Consider the following 18,557-nt stretch of genomic DNA (forward strand, 5'->3'; position numbering starts at 1 on the left):
CTCCGGCTTCACAGACCAGTTACACAACCTCAGTCCTCATATGTTCGGGGCTGACACGTTCGAACCATTGTTAGTAATCCATACATGCCGGAAAAGGGCTGGGAAGAACGGCGATCAAAAGCAGCAGAGAACTGTGTAGTGAAGAAATAGCTCCGCGGGGATATGCGCATACACTATAATTATTTATCCGGAGTTTTGATAGTTCAGACTACAATTAATTTTGTCGATCTTCTTTCTGGCTTGGAGATACAGACGGGTTTCGTAATCGTGTTCCAATTTTTCTAGTTGCTAGTTTTCTCGTACAGGCGCCAGAAAAACCAGGGATTATACTGCTTGTGCCAAGCGTCTAGGACATTCTGGGGGGGGAAAGACTTCAGCGGGAAGCCAACGTACAGGTTCCCCAAAAAAAAGGTTTTGGGACTCGACATAGCAGAATAGATGCCATGCCATGCGATGCCATGCGATGCGAGACTTGATCGTATACCTCGTATGAGCTGGAGGTAACGTTCTGCCAAGGACATACGCGTATTGCATAAGTTACTGAAGCGTGGTAGCCGATTTTGAACTTTGCAACCAAAGTAAGCCACTTTTTGATTGATTGACGCTATCAAAAGAACATTCATTCGTGTTTGTGTTGACCGATCAGGCGAAATGACCCAGTATTCCATTTTGTGGTGAGTGAGAGTGGATGCCGACGGTATCTGGGCCAAGCAGGCAAAGACCTTGAAGAGAAACAACCCCCCCCCGGTCGTGACTGACTCCAGGTTCGGTCGGTCAGATATCGCAGTTCGGCAACCCTGCGGGGATACCGCCTGTTGATGGAAGCGATTCAATGAGGATTTCGTTTAGGCCAACTGGAAAGGAGTGGATTTATCGTCTCTACTTACCCTTGCATCCCGGTCCGGGCGTTCCAGCCTTCAGGTACCGGACCCAGAACCCGGATTTGGTCTTGTACCAATCCCTATCATCATCGACTCATTAGTACGCTGAATGGAAAAGAACCACGTTTGGGGATAGTATGCGCCATGCACTAAACCCCAAGCCCCCTAACCGATGCACACAGGGAAAGCAAGGATGTTTCAAACGTACGTGCCCGCAACCTCCGTCCGGCAGACAAGCTTGATATCGGTCCCCAAGGTCCACTGCCCTGCCCGCCCGGTGCACGCGCAGGGAAGTTCCCAGAATGGGGCACTATCCGGGGGATTCGCTTTGTTGATCTTGCATGTCTTGGGGGGGTTGGCGTCCGTCTTTTCGACGAGATCGATGTCCGGGGGGCTATCGGGGGTTTCGGGTTCGGGGGCGGGGGCGGCTGCTGATATGGCTAGGGCGGGGAGGATGCTTGTGAGGAGGATTGTGGTGGGCTTCATGGTTTTTTAAAGAGGGTGTTGAAAGTGATGGTGGGAAGGCTGTAGCTTGATATGCATAGGGTTGGAATGGAATTGGTAGGGTAGGTAGTCAGTCTGTGGAGTTGTACTCGTGGTGCTTTATATAACTACTGTACGGCAGGATATGGCGGGGTTTGGAACGGGGTTGCATCACGCGCTGTGAGGTAAGTTTCTTCTTGGATGGATAGTGACTTTTTGGTATGTGTCTGACTTGGTCTTGGCTGTTGATGCTGATGCAATATTCCCTTGGCGGAAGAGTGGTAGAGGGCTGAGATTTGTCTATTATTGTGCAGTACAGTACTTTGCCCCAGATCGTCGATTTCAATTGGAAGAATGTAAGAAGCCACCGTACAGATCAAAGAACAAAGAAACCTCAACCTTGGGCTACCATGCACACGGTAGCCCTCGTGTTTGCTTGAACCCGGGGTTCAGGCTGGATGGATTCGAGATCTCTTCAAGCTCGAGCAGATGTTCGTTCCCCTACCGATCTTAGGATTGGATATCCGATGTCGGGTGTGGAGCTCGTACCCGAGCCTTGAAGCTTTAAAGTACATCATGGATATCTAAGTGGTTCCCCCATTATTCGCAGCCCCACCCAGACTGGACTGCATCTGATTACGAGATCCATCCCAACCATAAGGCGTTTCGCTCCCTTACTCTTTGGGAAACGAACGAAGCAATACAATAGCTGAGGATCGCGTTCGCTGCCAGATAGGCTGGCAAGTGGCCGGGGGGTTCCTACCGCAAGCGGTGTTCTTTTTTTGTAGAGCTCCTCCCAGGCCCTCGAAGGTGAAGAAGGGACATCGAACATCGTGGAATGTGTGCGGAGTGCGCTCGTGTATGCTATACGATGGACATTAGTATCTACCGCTTGAAATTTAATCGTCTGTGCGGCATCTTGAGCTAGTATTTCCCGAAGCATCTTCAGTTTTGACTCAAGAAAAGCACGCATTCTGTGGTTTTGAACTTTTCTGCAAACGAGTTTGTCAGATTGAATGGAAGAGAAAAATATACAGTTGAGCTTGAAGATCTTAAAACTTCTAAATATATGTCGAGCAAGTGAACATTTCCAGGCAATATTCGAAGCCAGATCAAGTACTTAGCAGCTAACAGGCAAATTTTACGCAGCAAGGCTCCCAAGTGACAGTCTTCTATCCCTCATCACTTGGATCATCTCTGAATTCCCTCTGCGGATTGCAACGTCCAGTGGTGTGTGTTTATGATCCGTCTTCGCTTCTGGATTGGCACCAACGTCCAGTAGTAGCCGAACAGTCTCCATACTACCTTCATTGGCTGCTTCATGTAGTGGTGTCCATCCACGATTCATCTTCGCACTAAGATCCGCACCATTGGCTAGCAGTTGTTTTATAATTTCTTGGTTATTTTTCTCGACTGCTTCATGTAATGGTGTCCACCTGTTGTCAAAGTTGGCATTCGTATCTGCTTCTCTTTCAAGAGGCAGTTGCAGAATCGCCATATTACCGTTCTTCACTGCTTCATGTGAAGGTGTCCAACCATTACCCGTCCTCGGATTTGTCTTGACATTATTATCAAGGAGCAGCTGGGCAACCCCCATATTGTTCTCCTGAACTGCTTCGTGAAGTGGCGTCCATCCATTATCCATTGCTGCGTTCTTCTGAACTTCTTTGTTTAGAAGTAGTTGGACAATCTCCACGCTGCCCGTCTTGGCGGCTTCATGTAGTGGTGCCCTTCCATTTTCCATCCTTGCGTTGACATTTGCACCCACATCCAGCAACAGCTGAACAATACCCGAGTCACCTCCCTTGGCTGCCTCGTGAAGTGGTGTCCATCCACTATCCATTTTTGCACCCAGATTAGCATTGTTATTCAGTAATTGCTGTATAATTTCCCTGCTCTTCTCTTTGACAGCTTCATGTAATGGTGTCCACATATTGTTTAAGTTTGTATTGACATTAGCATTCTTCTCGATGAGTAGCCGAGCATTCTTTTCTTAACTGCTTCATGTAGAGGCGTCCATCCATCATATACTATATCACTCATATGTGCATCCACAAAAGCAGAGTGCTGTAGCAGTTGCTGCACAATTTCCTTGGAACCTCCCTTTGCTGCTTCGTGTAGTGGTGTCCATCCATTATTCATCCTTGCATTGACACGTGTACCAGCGTCCAGCAAGCATTGTATAATCTCCATGTTCTGCTTTTTGACAGCTGCATGAAATACTGCCCACCCGTTGTCCATCCTTGTGTTGGCATTTGCTCCCGATTTCAGCAACTGGCACACCTTAGCAGAGTCTGCCCTGTTAACAGCAGCAAAAAGATCTATCGCTTGTTGGGACACTTCAATGACTGGAGTGCCCGAGCGCTGAGAGATCTTGCTCATTGGCTCTTCAGTAGCGGTTTGACGGTGCCTAGACTGCGAATCATTCTTATCGTGGGAAGTCCTTCCACCGAATTGACTGCGCAATTCTGCAACACTTCTTAGAATTTGCCGCAAATAATTGGCCATATCCGAATAATCTGTGCCGTAGTTCAGTGTTTTCAGCGGCCTGAAATCTGAGGCGTCTCCTTGCCTGACCAATGTGCAGTGTCTCCTAGGAATATTCTTCTGGTATTCTTTGAGCCAGGTCAAGAGAGGCCCGAAATTTGGGTCGGCAAGACCGGCGGCACCGCAGCCAACGAACAGGACTGTGTCAAACATCCAGAACTTTTCGAGCATATACCGGAATTCTGAGTTCACAGTGCGAGAGTAGTCGGTTGTGTTCAAGACAACATCCTGCGACCGCAGATAACTTCCATGTAGATGGAAGATGCCGTCTACATCCCCACATTTGAAGTTTTTGATATCATCCGGATTGTCAGAGGGAGAGATTGATCGGAGCTCGCAATGTATTCCGAGGAGATGATCGTAGTTTGTCGTAACGAGGATAGCCCCTTCATTGTGCAGCTCGCGCAGCACATCCAGTAAGGCGGGCTTCCGCACTTCCAAGTTTGAGAAGATCTTTTTCAGCCAGGAGGCTAGCTCGCCATAGTCATTCATAAGACGCGTCATGATATTTATTGCATCCATTAGGGCGCCAGTAGAGTTGCTGTTTATCAAAGTATCTGCGCATCTGAGACTGTCATTTTGCGACCCAATCTCTGGGAGTCCGGACAAGTGTTTTAGCCCGTGCCTTATCAGACCATTCCATGTCAATTCAGCCACATTTTCTCCAGGATCTCCTTGGGTTGCATTTAGTGTGACCCCTGCGCCTGTAACAATAACCAGGCTTTTTTTTGTGGAGTGCGTCGGCTATGGTTTTGATAGTCGGTGCTTGGTTGTTACCACCAATGCAGTCTTGTGTGATCTTGGTCGAAGTCATTCTGCTTTCGCAGTGGTTTTCGATAGTTCTGATCAAATAGCATTGTGTTTTATGCCACTTTCCTCAACGAATTTTGTGACGCTGGTTGTCTCTTGAATAAATATTCTTTCCAATTAGACTTCGTACAGCAGACGTCATGAAAGTTAGGGGTTCTAAGTTTCTCGGGTAGAATTCCAGAACAGTCATTTGCAACATGACGATTTAAGATCAATTTCTAGCTAGCGCTATGTCTGCATTGGATGTTCTGGGCCTGGAGAAACAGTAAAACGCAATTCCGAACTGGATAGACTGTGAAATATCGAATCAGACCGGCTGTGTCATGGACATAGATTTATTGTTGGAACGGAAAATGAAGACAATTCAGACTCAATGATTGGTTGATATCACCCGAGAGATTCTAGACCTCCTGACTTGGGATCGACAAATTAAGGTTGTTTGGTTGAAAACTGTAGCGTGACCTCCAAACTAAGTTTCGGCTGATCATCCAGCCCACCATTTTCCCCAGAACTAGCCAAATATATCCTGGAAACCATACTCCAATAAAGGCTAATCCTGGACCGACTACAACGATGACTGTATTTCGAAGGCAGTTGCCGTTTCGATCGTCCTTTTTTAGCACGAGAACTAATTGCGTTGAAAACAAGTAATGGATAAGCAGAGGGTGTAGAGGGGAATAACTTTGAACAGGGGCTCCAGTACCTTCAGAACCTCGAAACGCGGTCCCTAAAGTGTCCCAAATGTGGTGGTCGGGGACATACCAGGACTAGGTTTTCCAGGCACTGATAAATTAACTTTCATAATCCTTATTTCATTTTGGGTTGCTTCGAATAGTTTCAAATATAACAAATAGAAATAATATCTTGGTCGTGTGTATATCGCCCGGGATGCGCAGGTGTCTTGCCGTATCGAATGGCTTTCCGTCCCATCAGTTAAACGCTCGTATTCCATTTCAGCTGAGCGAGGCCTTTGCGACGTGGCTATCCGGATTTAGTATCGCCTGCTTCGTTCCAGAGCTGGAATTCAAGCCTCGCGCGGGTCTTGATCGATATATCCGCTGAATCTTGCAAGAGCATTTTTTCAAAGTGGTTGGTTCTCGGTAGAATGGTGTAGAGACCGTGGAATGCTACAGCGCTTCGCAACTCTCCCTTGCTTGAATTTGAACTCTCTGGCTAGTTGTCGGCGCCACTTCTGTAGACTATTCTCTGCGACGGATACAGTACCCGCGTAGCTCAAACGGTAGGTATAGTAGATGTACAAGTACAGCGCTAGCAGTTTCGTACTTTCGAAGACACTCTGAAGTATCCGCTGCGAACCAGACAGCTTCGCTCACAACCTTGTGTAAAGTCGAGATTTGCTTTCATCTGCTTGCCAAAAGGTTACGCTTTTGGTAAATATAAACTCACAGACAAAGAACGATACGAGGCGAGACCGCTTGTATATCATTCTCTCGTTTCAGCGACGTCCCAGAAAAGTCTAGACTTAAATACCAAAGCTAGTCTCTGACTACTTATTACATCATAAATCCAATGCCCTGAAGCTGCCGTCTAGAACGTGGATGGGCGGACTGCCTGTGCGGAGTCCAACGGGCTTAGAGGCTCTAAAGGAGGTGAACTACAACTGGCGGGGCGGGGGGCATAGGCAAGGAAGGGGTTTTTTTTTCAGTCGCTGTTTATTGACTGTGGAAAGTAGCTGGACATATCAACGATTCTTAAAGTTGTGCGCTTTTGCCGCAGAGATAGAGACGATTGCCTGAGAAAAGGAAGATAGAAGAGGGTTCTCGTCTTGAGTGTTATGGAGTTATGATTAAATGTAAACCGATTGATGGGCTCTGCAGAAACCGTGATGAGTATTTACAAGAAAACATATATATTCGTAGGAGGAGATTATGACAGATTGGTGGCATAGAGTTTATATAGTTTCTAAATCTAGGCTATAAAACTGGTTATAGATGCTAAAAATGCCAGTGATTGTTTCGAAGGTGGCTAATACATGAATACAGCATCCTTTGGGATTGGTGAAGATATATATCTTTATATTATTCAATATTCGGAACGGCGTACTAAGCATAACGTAGCGCTAATGTAAATCTAAAAACAGGAAGGAAAAGTTGTTCAATTCCTGCAGAGATCCTGTCTAGTAGTGACCGATCATGCAGGGCATCACGCGGGGCCACCTACCAGCAAAGTGTTTCGAAGATGAAGAGGAGGTCTCATAATAAATAGGAAGCAGTAAGAGACAGCAGAAGGAATTAGAGATCGTATGATTCGCGTTCTGCCCAGGACGCTGTGGGCTCATTGATGGCAATCGATACATCCAAAGGTACCTGTGAATCTATTAGTCGGCCTAGCCGACCACTCGGTCCCCTCTGCCCAACAGCCAGCCCCTTGTAGGGCGCAGTACATGATGTTCTTGGAACAACCTCCAACATCAAAAGTTCTTTAAAGCAGGCCCGGCAGTCTGGCAAGACCAGTGTATCTTGAGACATAGCTTCCATTCCAGTGCTGGTTACCGCATCCATTGCGTCCCACTGTACAGCGTTGATCATCTATATCTATAGAACCCCGTTCTTTCGCTCCCACCCGCCGTAGCCCCCGTCCTGAGAAATTCAAATCAAGGATTCCGCTCATCCCGCCCCGTCTCCTCCACCAACCGCAGCACTTCGTCGCGTCTCGACAAAAACACACTGTGCGCGGTATCCACCTCCACCACGCGGACCGTCACCCCGTCCTCCGCGACATGCTTCAGCATGAGATCCTGATACACGCGCGGCACGGAATAATCCTTCGTCGTGGTGAGGTAGGTCACCGGCAATCTCCGCCACGCATCTCCGCCACTCTGCGTATGGAACGCGCTCAGCGGGCTGCGCACGAGATGCGGCAGCGCGGCGGCAACTTGCTTCTCGTCGCAGTCCCCCAAGAACAGCTGGACGGGGTCGACGGGGAAGGTGGAGCCATCCTCATGGTTTTGCACGAACTGCGGCCAGAAGCCCGTCATCTGGGCCTCGGTGATCACGTCCCAGACAGTGCGGCCGGGGAGTTGGATGTAGGCGCAGAGGTAGAGGAGGTGGATGATCCCGCCGGGAAGGTTTTGGGCGGTGCGGGTCGGCAGGTCCAGGTCTTGGGCTGCGTCGGTGCCGATGGCGCCACCGTAGGAGTGCAGGATCACGAGGACGCGCTCGCCATTGTTGACGAGGGTAGTGACCAGGTTGCGGACGGTGGTCACGTCGTCTTGGTAGGTAAACGGTGGTGGGGAGGTGTTGGTGCAGCTGGGCAGGTGAGGGCAGTGGACGGAGAAGCCCCGCGATTCGAGGTCGGTGATGAAAGGGGCGTAGTTGGCCGGAGTGTGCCAGGCTCCGTGGACGAGGACAATGGTGGGGTTTGGGGTGGGGGTGGTCATTGTGCTGGGGATGGGGATAATAGGGGAGTTTGGGAGCTGGAACGAGAAGGAGGCGTGAGGGTGGTGGTACGGGGTTAGCCACAGACTCAGTTATGTACGGGTATGTGTTGTGAGAATTGATTGTTTACTGGGAGGTTGGCTTTGATACGGCGGACAGACAAAGATCAGTACTCGGTCAGTTCGAAAATGGTGTGATTATGGAACACTTGATCTTAGTTAGTTTGGACGCTAGTTCTTACTGACAAAGAAAAACAAATTACGAGATAATACACAGTAGTTAGTAGACTAGGTCTTGCTAGGTATTCTTACTTTAGTAATCAAATAGTTTCGTGGGGGCCAAGCCTAATGCGTTATGCAGGGCGATGTAACCTTCCTGCTGCTGCCGCTGCTGCTGCTGTTGCTGGAAGGAGCATTACACTACCTAGTATGAGGTCCAGTCCCCACTCGTGTCAATTTTTCCAATCCTCTCCAAGTCGCAAATCAACCATCAACAACCATCAATTGAAATCAAGGCTCCTTCTTCTGCCCCACCACCACCACTCGGTCCATGGCGTACATTGCCCCCCACTGGGACTCCCCCACCGCGCGAGGAATCAAAGCCCGAATCTGCTGGGCCCGGGATCCTTCCGCCGCCCGCGAGGCAATCACCCCGTACATCAGGAGATTGCACTGGTGCATGGCGAACTGCCTGCACGCGGTGGGTCTCCACGGCGGCCAGTCCCTCCCGCGCGAAATACGCCCCCAACTGGTCCGGCCACTGCGGAATGAGCCGGGGATCCTGCGCCGCCGTCAGTTGGAACAGCTCCCGCAGCCCATCATTTGCCAGCGACGGCTCAGCTTTGACTAGCCGCATGGATGGAACAACCGGCTCGCCCCACTGCAGCCAACCGCCGGGTTCTGCTCCGTGCGTTACGTGAGCACGTTCAGTGTCAGCCGATCAAACCGTAAGTGACATTCAGCAAGCACAGCACAGCAACATTACATACTAAAAGGAGCTTGAGGAACCGGCGGAGGAGCTCCGTCGACTCCCCCTTCACCACAAACACTAGGACGTGCTCGCTTAATTCCTCACACACTTTCTCCGTCGCAATTCTTTGTTGAAGAAAGCAAGATTGCCGGGGATACAGTTCTTTTTACTATGCAGTTATAAGACTATGAAACCGTATGCGCAATACCCGGCTGCACCGCAGCGGGGACTACCAAAGACCCCCAAATCCAATATACGCAGCCAGCGCGTTGTTGTAATCGCCATGCGATATTCTTTACTAATCAGCAGCTTTGCCCTGTATACCCACCCATGCAGTTTTTTTGGCGTATTGTTTTGATGTTATATAGTGCTAGGAACAGCCGGCCAGCCAACAGCCTAATAGCAGAAAGTTATAGCCTTACTGGTTTCAGCTTGGCGACCGCGTCTTCCTGCGATATCCCGCCTGCTGCCGCACGTTGCTGCGCTTGCCGGCGGCGTTTGCGGCTCCCTTGCCGCCGCAGATCTCCTTCGTGGAGACGGCCGCACTCCCCGACAGCGGGATTGCTGGCTCTTTATGCTCTGCGCACTCTGGGATGCATCTCGACGGATGACTCCGTTCTTGTGCGCCATGCAGCCAACGGGGTCGGTCAGCTGGCGATCCAGCTTGCTCAGCTCATGAGCGCCAAGCTCATCGTCACAGAGGATAGCCAGAAGAAGCGAGAGACGTTGCGAGCAGAATACAACCTTTCCCCGGAGTTCATCCTTTCCGAGCGCCAGAGTGGCGTCGAGATAGTCAATGAGATCCGCCAGGCTGTCTCAGATCGAGGGGTGGATCTAGTCTTGAATTTCGACAGGCAGGAGTTGGAAGGTTCGCCGGATGCCTTGGCACCGTTTGGCACGCTGGTCAGCTTAGAACTTTCCAACAATCGGCCGTCTGACCATCCCCGTCTCCTCCGAGACGCCGCGTCCAGGTGTATCACCCTTGCTGCCGTGGACTTAACCAAACTTCATGGCCAGAAACCCGCGATTTTGCAGCAGCGTCTTTGGCAATTGTCGCAGCTTATGCTAGACGGGTCGGTGGTTCCGGTGACGCCGCTGGAAGTCCTCGCGGCTTCGGAACTTGCCAAAATCCTACAAGCCGTGCAGAAAAGTCAGATAACCGGTAAGGTAGGCTAGATCTAGGTCCACGGCAGTCCGTATCAATGAGTGCAGCTATAAGAATTTTTTTTTCTCTTGTTTGTTCAAACGTTCTCCAAGAAAACAAACTAACCAACAAACCAACCAATGGAATGACCACCATGCAGGCTCATATGCGCAAGAAATCACAGTATCAGTTCAACGCGAACGCGAGATGTGTGATTGCAGGCGGCTTTGCCGGGCTGGGCCGTAGCATGTGTCGATGAATGGCAAGTCGAGGAGCGCGAAATCTCCTCGTTCTGTCCCGGTCCGGGGCCCAGTCCGAGTCGGCGCGTCAGCTGGTTCAAGAGCTCAGTATGCTCGGGGTCACGGTGGTGGCGCCGACATGCGATATCATCCAGCCGGATTCACTCGCCGATGTATTTAAGAAGCATGCCTCTAAGTTACCTCCCATCCGAGGATGCCTCCAGTGCACCATGGTACTGAGAGTGAGTGATGACAACCTTTTTTTCCGAAAGCCCGCCAAAGACCAAGCTCAACCCTTCAAAATGCCGTGCTCACCAACATGACATACGAGGACTTCATCCTCAGCACACGACCGAAAGTCTTCGACTCATGGAGCCTGCACGCTCTCCTCCCGAAGGGGATGGATTTCTTCGTGCTCCTCTCGTCGGTCGGCGGGGTGCTCGGCGCCCCCAGTCAATCCAACTACTGCGCCGGGAACACCTTCAAGGACGCGCTGGCGCGGTACCGGGTGCAGCTCGGGGAGAGAGCCGTCGCCATCGACCTGGGCAGGATGGCCGGCGAGGGGGTCGTGGCCGAGACGGCCGGCATGCTGGACTCGCTACGCCGTCTGGGCTACTTCATGGACGTTACCCCGGCCGACCTGCACGCGCTGCTGACCCAATACTGCGACGACGCCACCGCCCGGCAGTCGCCGGTGCCGTTCACGTCCACCACATCTCCCACCGAATCGCAGGTCGTGGTGGGCTTCGAATGCCGCGAGCGTGCTGCGAGCGAGCCTGTCCGTCGCGGTGGCCGCGGCGCAGATCGTGCAGTGAGTCGTGGCTAAGCTGGCGCAGATCCTGGGCCTTCCCGTGGAGGAGATCGATGTGGATCGACCGGTGCATGCAAACGGCATCAATTCATTTGGTGCGGTCGAGCTGCGTAATTGGTTTGGGAAGCGCATCGGGGCGGATGTGGCGGTCTATGAATTCCTGGGCAATATGTCTCTGGCGGAGCTGAGTCGGTCTGCGGCCTAGAAGACTAAATTTCGAAATTGATGATTCTCTAGATAGAATCATAGGTGAGATGGTGAGGGAGAGGGGGGGGTGTGCCTTTCAGGCCACCCTTGTGTAGCTAGCTAGCCATATAGGGACTTGGCCGGGTGATAGTGTGGTTGGATTTCACTGCAAGGACCAGTTACACCTAGTGATATTGATTGATCTGGAGGATAATATCTTATTCTTGGAAATTCTTTACAGCCAATCCCCTCAATGGCATTGCAATTTGTTGGATACTAACTATTGATGAATTTATAGAATGGACCCGGCTAGGCAACCTGCCTGCCATCACCGCTCTTCTTGATTCTGTAAATTCTGTAAATCTGCCCACGGCCTCCGATACACCCCTTCACATCGCAGTCCACAACAACCGCCCCGAAATTCCTCGCCATTTGATATCACGGATTTGATGTCGACCAGAAAGGCTGTGAGTTGTATCGTGATATTAGTTTACCGCCGCTGCACCTCGCTGCTATACCGAACTCTCCGGGATGGATAGAGCTTCTGCTCGACGCGGGAGCGGACCCCGGCCAAGACGACGTATCAGCCGATGAACTCTGCTGCACGCAATTAAGGTACCTTGGTGAGGACGGAAGACCGCATACAGTCTTTGAGACAGCCACATATCGGGGCTGTGAGACCGCTGTGCAACGCTTGATCGACCGGCTGTAGCCCGCGGGCCTTGTCGGCGCCGAGGAGTGGCCCGATGCGGTGACGAAGAGGAGGCCGAAGTCGATTAGTCAGTCTGCGTTTGTTGCATTTCTTCGAACAAAAGGGCGCTGACCTGAATAGTATCCAAATGTAACCAAACTTAAGAGTTTCAATGACTTAAACTTATACAAATAATAATGAAAACTTCCACAGGACTGAGCTAAAGCTCTCACTCAAAATGCAAATATCTTTATGTTTTCTTAATCCGCTGCTTACCCTGTAATAGATATAAAGTATACAAAGCCAGCTTTAGTAAACGGCGATTTCATAATATATTGGAGCTTCTAGTATTTACACCCTTATTTATCGGTAAGTATCTACTAAGCGACTGTAGATTAGATATCTAAGCACAAATCCAATCTACAATTCAAAATAATCAAACCAAAAGCTGCTAGGAAATAGGTTGAGGGTCGACCCGACTTGTGAGCCCTCGGGCTTTGGTGAGACCTAAGTTAGTGGGTGGGTCGACCCGGCCGGGGCCATGCTAATTGCTGGTCATTATCGTCACCTGGATCGGCACGATCCGCTCGGAATTCCTGGAGCGGTGCGGAGTAGGAGTCCCCGACTTGCTTGGTGACGGAGACTGTGCTTATTATACGTGATTCTTCGGATTCAATTTCCCAGGTTGACTACATTTACGATTCCTTAGTAGGGCAGTCTATTACCCTGCGGTGCAACCGATAGTCTCTCCCAAGGCGGTAGAAGATGGGATACTCGCCCTTGTTTTTTGGGGGGGTGGAGGGAGCAATCAGGGGCCCGCAATTTACTGGAGAAACGTTACAGCGATGCATTGCTTTGCGAGTGAAGTGTAGTCAACAGCCTGTGATCCTTTCCCTTCGAACAGGAGCACCGCAGTGTCAAGAAGCATAACATCACTATACAAGTGAGGGTCACCGCTACGAAGACACCGAGTAGCGAGCTCCCACGGATACGAGTATGGCACAATGCGCGGATTTCTTATCTCTTCACCGAGCGCTATGCAGATACGTGCCTCGTACAATACATTGGTACCCTGTTTGAAGCTGCAGCAATGTAGTAACCGGGGTATTTAGGATGCAGTCGATGGCGAAACTCGACAAGCCATGCGCATTGGGGGCGACTCTGGTTAATCTGGTGAGGGACAACTTTGGGCCATCTGCGAGTTGCGGCATGGCCCACCGCATGTTCGTGCGTTGTTTCTGGCTTGTGTTTTCAGCGACAGACTAGATAAGATGTGATTGTTTTACTCAGATGCTACACGCTTACAAATATCGTAGAAGAGATAGGGCGAGCATAACGATACTGGCTTGGTAGGAGGCATGTCCCCTCTCATTGGCGGCAAAACCACAACATGCTGTGACGGTGCAATTCTACTGGGAAAATATGGGCTGCAAGCATGAGTGGCGCTGCTCTTGTCCGTTTTTCATCACACTTTACCCGGGCACATATTCTCGTGCTGCAGCCAAATGCAGTCCCATGTTCTTCAATTACGCAATTTCGACGCCTGTGGTCAAAAGGTGATTGGAGCACCACCTCGGAGGAGGCCGCAGCGGTGGATCCATACCCTAGTTGCTTTATGCCTGTCAGATTTTAGTTTCGAGAGGGGGGCCCCATCGGAATCCTCCCCCTCACAGACCCCCCTACGGCCCGTCCGAAGTCCGCTCCGAGATAATCTATCCGGTGCACTAGAACGCACGAGGGGCGCTGAATGGTGGTGGTGTGGGCCTGAGATCAAACTCAACAGTTACGTGAGAAGAATCATATCCAAATATAGCCGAGTCCTTTTGTTATTGGATCAAGAAATGATCTTTCCAAGCGGGCAAGAATTGAGACAGCGACATTTCTTTAGTCGAATGATCATCGTTTCGTATACAATGGTATAGATGTAGACATATGAGATTGCCAGCTAGAAAATTTCAATTCCAGTATTCAAACAGCGATATGAATTTCTATAAACCCTCTCTATTTGTGCATATCAAGAGGCTGATATACGCAGTATAAAGAGCGGCTCGCATACATACTAGGTAGCCGGATCAGGTGACTAGGCGCGTAGTGGTCATTTGATGCCCCATCGACAATCGTGCTGCGCGCAGTAATTCGGCTCGGTCAATCGTCAGCAGCTTATTTCGTAGGAGGATGATGGTCTAGACCACGCTTTCCAATCGCCTGTGAATGACGTCGCATATTGTGGTATCCCATTTAATTTAAGACCCCATGAAGAGCCAATCACTCAATACGAAACAGGACCATGGCGTTGGACGATTTATCATGATCAGATAGCATCAAGCTCTCGCTTTTTCTATCAGGACATCGCCATTCGGGCAAGGTCATACAGTTTATCGACTGAAAGGTACCAGCCCGCTCGGCCAAAATCAGTGAGGAGTAGTACGGGTGATCTAAATATCTTGACTCTTGCGACTTCAGCTGCAAGGAATGCTAGAGTGGGAAGGCCACGCGGACAAAGCCGCTTTGTCCTGTGCGGGCTGATTCTGAGGGCTTATCTGTTGAGTACTGAAGAAGACATTCGTTTGGTGGGTGGGTAATCTGATCTTCACTCGGGGGGTTTCGTAAGTCATGCCCTGAGACACGCAAGTGAAGGTCGGCATCATAGTCTCGCGGTGGTGAATTATTGACAGTGCCTACGCACTTCCAGTAGTAAAAGATACAGTGTGCATGGAATGCTTCACATCCTTGTGAATACGAAGTCGGGTCGAGTCATCATTTAATCTCATTATCTAATAGTGGCAGCGGTTGTTCATAGCTCACGACTTAGGGCTAGATCCCGACTTGAGCCTTCACATGATCAAAGTACCCGCTGCTTCTCGGTGGAAAGCGCTGATTGAGAGAGCTACCTAGCGAGCCCAACAGAGGCGTAGTCACGTTCCATCAAGTTCTGCCAGCTTTACTCCATCCCAAACTCTAGAAGTCTGCGAACGACAACTTATCCTGAGTGTTTTTACTTGAGATACCGATGCCGAGACTCGTGAATGGGACAAGTCGCTTATCTCGGCATGAACTGCGCCGTGCAATACAACCCGGATGAGAAGCGAGGTCACCCGCAGAAGCGCAACGGAGATCAATTCGGGTCCGAGTCCGGTGGCGCCCACGGAGATAACTATCTTTCATCTCTCCTGGTCAGACTGCCACATTCCAGGTCTACTCCTAACATAGCTTTAAGTGCGGGGAGAGGGTGCGGAGTAGCTTTTCTCAGCTGGCGGGAGTCATATTCCAAGGTATACTGCCCGAGTTGCCACGCTTCGGCCGCCTGCTGTGAGGGGCAGACTGAAGAAACCAAGCATGTTTGCCCAGGCGACTCGGTGCGAGTGCCCCGCTCGGCGCCGACCCCAAATCCGATCCCACGGGCGCGCCAACCCAACCACACGACAAAAAGTACGCGGAGTGGAGACAGGAGCCCTGAAGCCACAGAAAGCAGAAAGTAATCAGGGTCTGAGCCGGAAATGGGAAATGCTGGCCCCATCGATGCATAACTAGCGTGATTTCCGTTAGTCACAGCTTTCTCCGGCTGCGTTGTGACTGGTTAGCAGCGCCTGAGCCAATTCTCGACTTCCTGCAGCTCCCCTGCAATACCTCCGCTCTGGCACCTCGCAAATTCCCCGTTTCTATTTACAGATCATTGTCTTTCGAAGCCTGAACTGGATGGAACCAGAATATGAAAACCATGCGGTCACTATGGCTCCGGATGTGCCAAGGGAGAGGTCAAGAATCTTGGGTTTGTGCTTACGGGTATAGTACCCCAGAGAAATAGCATGGGATGAATTTAGGTAGATATCCCTCGACTGAAATAGCTGGACACTAGTCATTGAGCTTTAGGTCGCAGGATTGGGCCTTTTCCAACCGCGGCAGTCTGATCAAGCATGGAAGGGGCGTTGGGAGACACTGGCATATTTCGTAGATTTGAGATGAATGCTTTCATTCCCTTCCATATCGCTAGATTCCGAAGTTCTTATCGGACCAATTCATGAGGCTGATACTTCACCTCCAACGCAGTGACCCCATACTTTCCCACAGATCGCACTTGATTCACCAGCACCAGTCTTCCCTCCCCGTCGCTGACTCCGTTCAGCAGGTTGATCACTTCGGACAACCCCAACTCGCGTTGCCTTGCCAGTTGTAGTAGGGACAGATCGCGGATCCGAGCCAGCCTTATCCCTTCATCTGAATCCGACCTCGAGGGCGCAACGACGACCAAGGTAGCCGAACGGTTAAGCCGCAGCGCAGGTAGATGTGCGCGAAGCTCAGCCGAGAGGTGCGTCGCCACCAAGGCAGGTGATGATCCTGGCACGGGGATGGGAAAATTGAGGATGTACAGTGCGGCGTCGAGAATTGGTTGTGTTGATCCTGGCTGTCGGTGGGAGATGGTTATCCTGGGATTCGATGTCCGAAGTCGGTCATGTCTGGAGGATTGGAGTTGGACTGTAAAGCGGAGCGATGGATATTGGTTTGCAAGAGCGATGGCCCGTTCTGTGGATCTTGCGCCGACCTTGCATTCGGACATGGGTGAGTGACAAGAAAGCAGGCTCTGGGTGACGGGGGAGCCCTTACCTCAACAACGGCAGATTCATTCGCCATGCGAATTGCCTCTAGACAAGTCAAGACATCGGTTGCTGTATCGCACACATGGCCCGTTCCATATCGGAGATAGGCCTGCCACTGCCGCTGAAGGCGGGGCATTTGGGCTTGACTGGCAGTGGCGAAGGAAGACAGACAAGGGATCCCATCCTTTCGCCCATAGGAGTCGGAATCCTGCTTTATACTTGTCGCTTTGGCCAACGCGGCAGGGGCAGCCGTTTCAGCCAAAAACATGGCTGCGTCAAGATACGACGGTCTTGACACAAAGGCCGCGGAAACCTCGCTATGGGACACATGGCCTGGCTGAGGTTCTTGGAGAAATCCCCCGGTTGTGGCCATTCTGATAACCCGACTGAGCTGGCTTTCTGGAACCCCAATAAGACTGGAAACATCCTTGATCAAGGCTGTGCCGTCCAACGGAATACAAGCCGGGACTTGACTGTCGCCAAGCCATTGTATACAGGCCAGCAATTGCAGCTATCTTTCGGTTAGTCAGTATCTCAGTGAGGATAAAAACGGCAACTACCTGGCCTGCCAGATTCTGCAGCAAATCCGTCGGTCCAGCCAGCATGACTTGCAATTTGGTCAGACTTGCCAACGCGGACTCTCTTGCTTTGTGGACTTCTGGGGGTGCTTCTGTGGGTAGCAGCTGTGGTGGTCGAGCACCTAGACTGTCTATCCCTCCATTCCTGTAATGCGAGGCAAGCTCCTCCACTGCCGCCGAAAGATTACTCGACGCTGCCTCCAACTGAGCTAGGTACGCCATGTCATGGGAGGTTGGACAGGAATGAGCTGAAGGTCGCCCGTCAAATCCAAGGTCACAGCTTTATGCGTATGGTGGCCACGATGCTCCGCTTGCAGCAAGATGGAAAATCCTTCGGACCATGCAAGCTCGTAAAGAACTTATTGGGCCAGATGCTGTACTGAGCTTGAGGCAGGATGCCTGTGGCCCACACGCCAAAGGCGGGGTTTTCTGGGCTGCAGAGAATATTCGCAACTGTGCAGTGACGCTGTTTCCTGCAGGACTGCAGACTGTTTGCCCTCATTCCTAGCTTCGGGAGTTAGAATTCCCGGACATTGCTTGAGAGTGCCCCGGTCGGACATTCTATCAGCAGCAGCTGGATAAGAGACAGGCAAAGCTGCGATGCGCCCTGCAACGCTAGATGGAACGCGCCGCCAGGATCCGTCAGCACTAAAATGCGGTGCATGACTGAACAGTTGCTCTTTCTTTTTCACTCTTCGGGTTTCTCCGCCCAATGCATGAACGAGACTTGGTGCGAACCAAGCATTTCCTCATACAAAAAAGCAAAACAGTCTCCATAGGGTGTGTGCTTCTTTCTGGCATGAAATCATGGCGAAAGGGGGCGATGGGGGGATTATTCCGAGCTGTGCACGCTAGGACCGGGGTGTTCATGAGAGGATTACCCCACCGGCGCCTAGAGGGTCTAGAGTCACTGCCTGCTACCATGCAGAACCACTCGGGGGTGGTGTCGATCCTGCATCTGAGCCTTGGAACTAATTGAGGGTAATATGGGGACCGAATCCTACTGGGGCCAGAAACCAAAGCCTTCTCCGCTGATCCTTGCTCCCTTACATCCAGGCTAATCATGAGTGGCGAAGATCTCACGTCAGCATCAATTCAAATAGAGCTTATCAACAGGTCCAAGCGCGGTAAGCCTTAATATCGGGGACTTCTGCAATAGGAAGCCAGCATAAGATCAGGGGGCCGATTGATTATCGGCAGCACGTCACATTCGCCGATCATTGGC

At 50.9% G+C, this 18,557-nt stretch overlaps 6 protein-coding genes across 6 annotated transcripts; 2 read left to right on the plus strand and 4 right to left on the minus strand.

The window, feature by feature from the left end:
• Positions 1-774: 774 nt before the first annotated feature.
• ASPACDRAFT_63272 (uncharacterized protein) lies at positions 775-1,367 on the minus strand (the record flags this gene model as incomplete). Its single annotated transcript, XM_020203866.1, has 3 exons — positions 775-854; positions 888-961; positions 1,090-1,367. The coding sequence occupies 3 exons, from the start codon at positions 1,365-1,367 to the stop codon at positions 775-777; spliced, it is 432 nt and encodes a 143-aa protein (XP_020053300.1).
• A 1,138-nt stretch (positions 1,368-2,505) lies between these two features.
• ASPACDRAFT_54305 (uncharacterized protein) lies at positions 2,506-4,768 on the minus strand (the record flags this gene model as incomplete). The annotated part of the gene is made up of 3 exons (XM_020202862.1): positions 2,506-3,351; positions 3,396-4,632; positions 4,689-4,768. The coding sequence occupies 3 exons, from the start codon at positions 4,766-4,768 to the stop codon at positions 2,506-2,508; spliced, it is 2,163 nt and encodes a 720-aa protein (XP_020053301.1).
• A 2,282-nt stretch (positions 4,769-7,050) lies between these two features.
• On the minus strand, positions 7,051-8,348 carry ASPACDRAFT_124946 (alpha/beta hydrolase). Its single transcript, XM_020196765.1, has one exon. It carries the CDS (start codon positions 8,119-8,121, stop codon positions 7,336-7,338), a length of 786 nt encoding a protein of 261 aa, XP_020053302.1. The 5' UTR covers positions 8,122-8,348; the 3' UTR covers positions 7,051-7,335.
• Positions 8,349-9,418: 1,070 nt separating this feature from the next.
• On the plus strand, positions 9,419-10,264 carry ASPACDRAFT_63275 (quinone oxidoreductase-like protein 1; the record flags this gene model as incomplete). Its single annotated transcript, XM_020203867.1, has 1 exon — positions 9,419-10,264. The coding sequence occupies one exon, from the start codon at positions 9,419-9,421 to the stop codon at positions 10,262-10,264; it is 846 nt and encodes a 281-aa protein (XP_020053303.1).
• Positions 10,265-10,790: 526 nt separating this feature from the next.
• ASPACDRAFT_46489 (beta-ketoacyl reductase) lies at positions 10,791-11,487 on the plus strand (the record flags this gene model as incomplete). The annotated part of the gene is made up of 2 exons (XM_020201792.1): positions 10,791-11,249; positions 11,308-11,487. 2 exons carry the CDS (start codon positions 10,791-10,793, stop codon positions 11,485-11,487), a joined length of 639 nt encoding a protein of 212 aa, XP_020053304.1.
• A 4,675-nt stretch (positions 11,488-16,162) lies between these two features.
• Positions 16,163-17,554, minus strand: ASPACDRAFT_1859048 (uncharacterized protein; the record flags this gene model as incomplete). Its single annotated transcript, XM_020197645.1, has 3 exons — positions 16,163-16,699; positions 16,762-17,265; positions 17,315-17,554. 3 exons carry the CDS (start codon positions 17,552-17,554, stop codon positions 16,163-16,165), a joined length of 1,281 nt encoding a protein of 426 aa, XP_020053305.1.
• Between the last annotated feature and the right edge of the window lie 1,003 nt (positions 17,555-18,557).

Source organism: Aspergillus aculeatus (genome assembly GCF_001890905.1).
Source record: "Aspergillus aculeatus ATCC 16872 unplaced genomic scaffold ASPACscaffold_15, whole genome shotgun sequence".
NCBI lineage: Eukaryota > Fungi > Ascomycota > Eurotiomycetes > Eurotiales > Aspergillaceae > Aspergillus > Aspergillus aculeatus.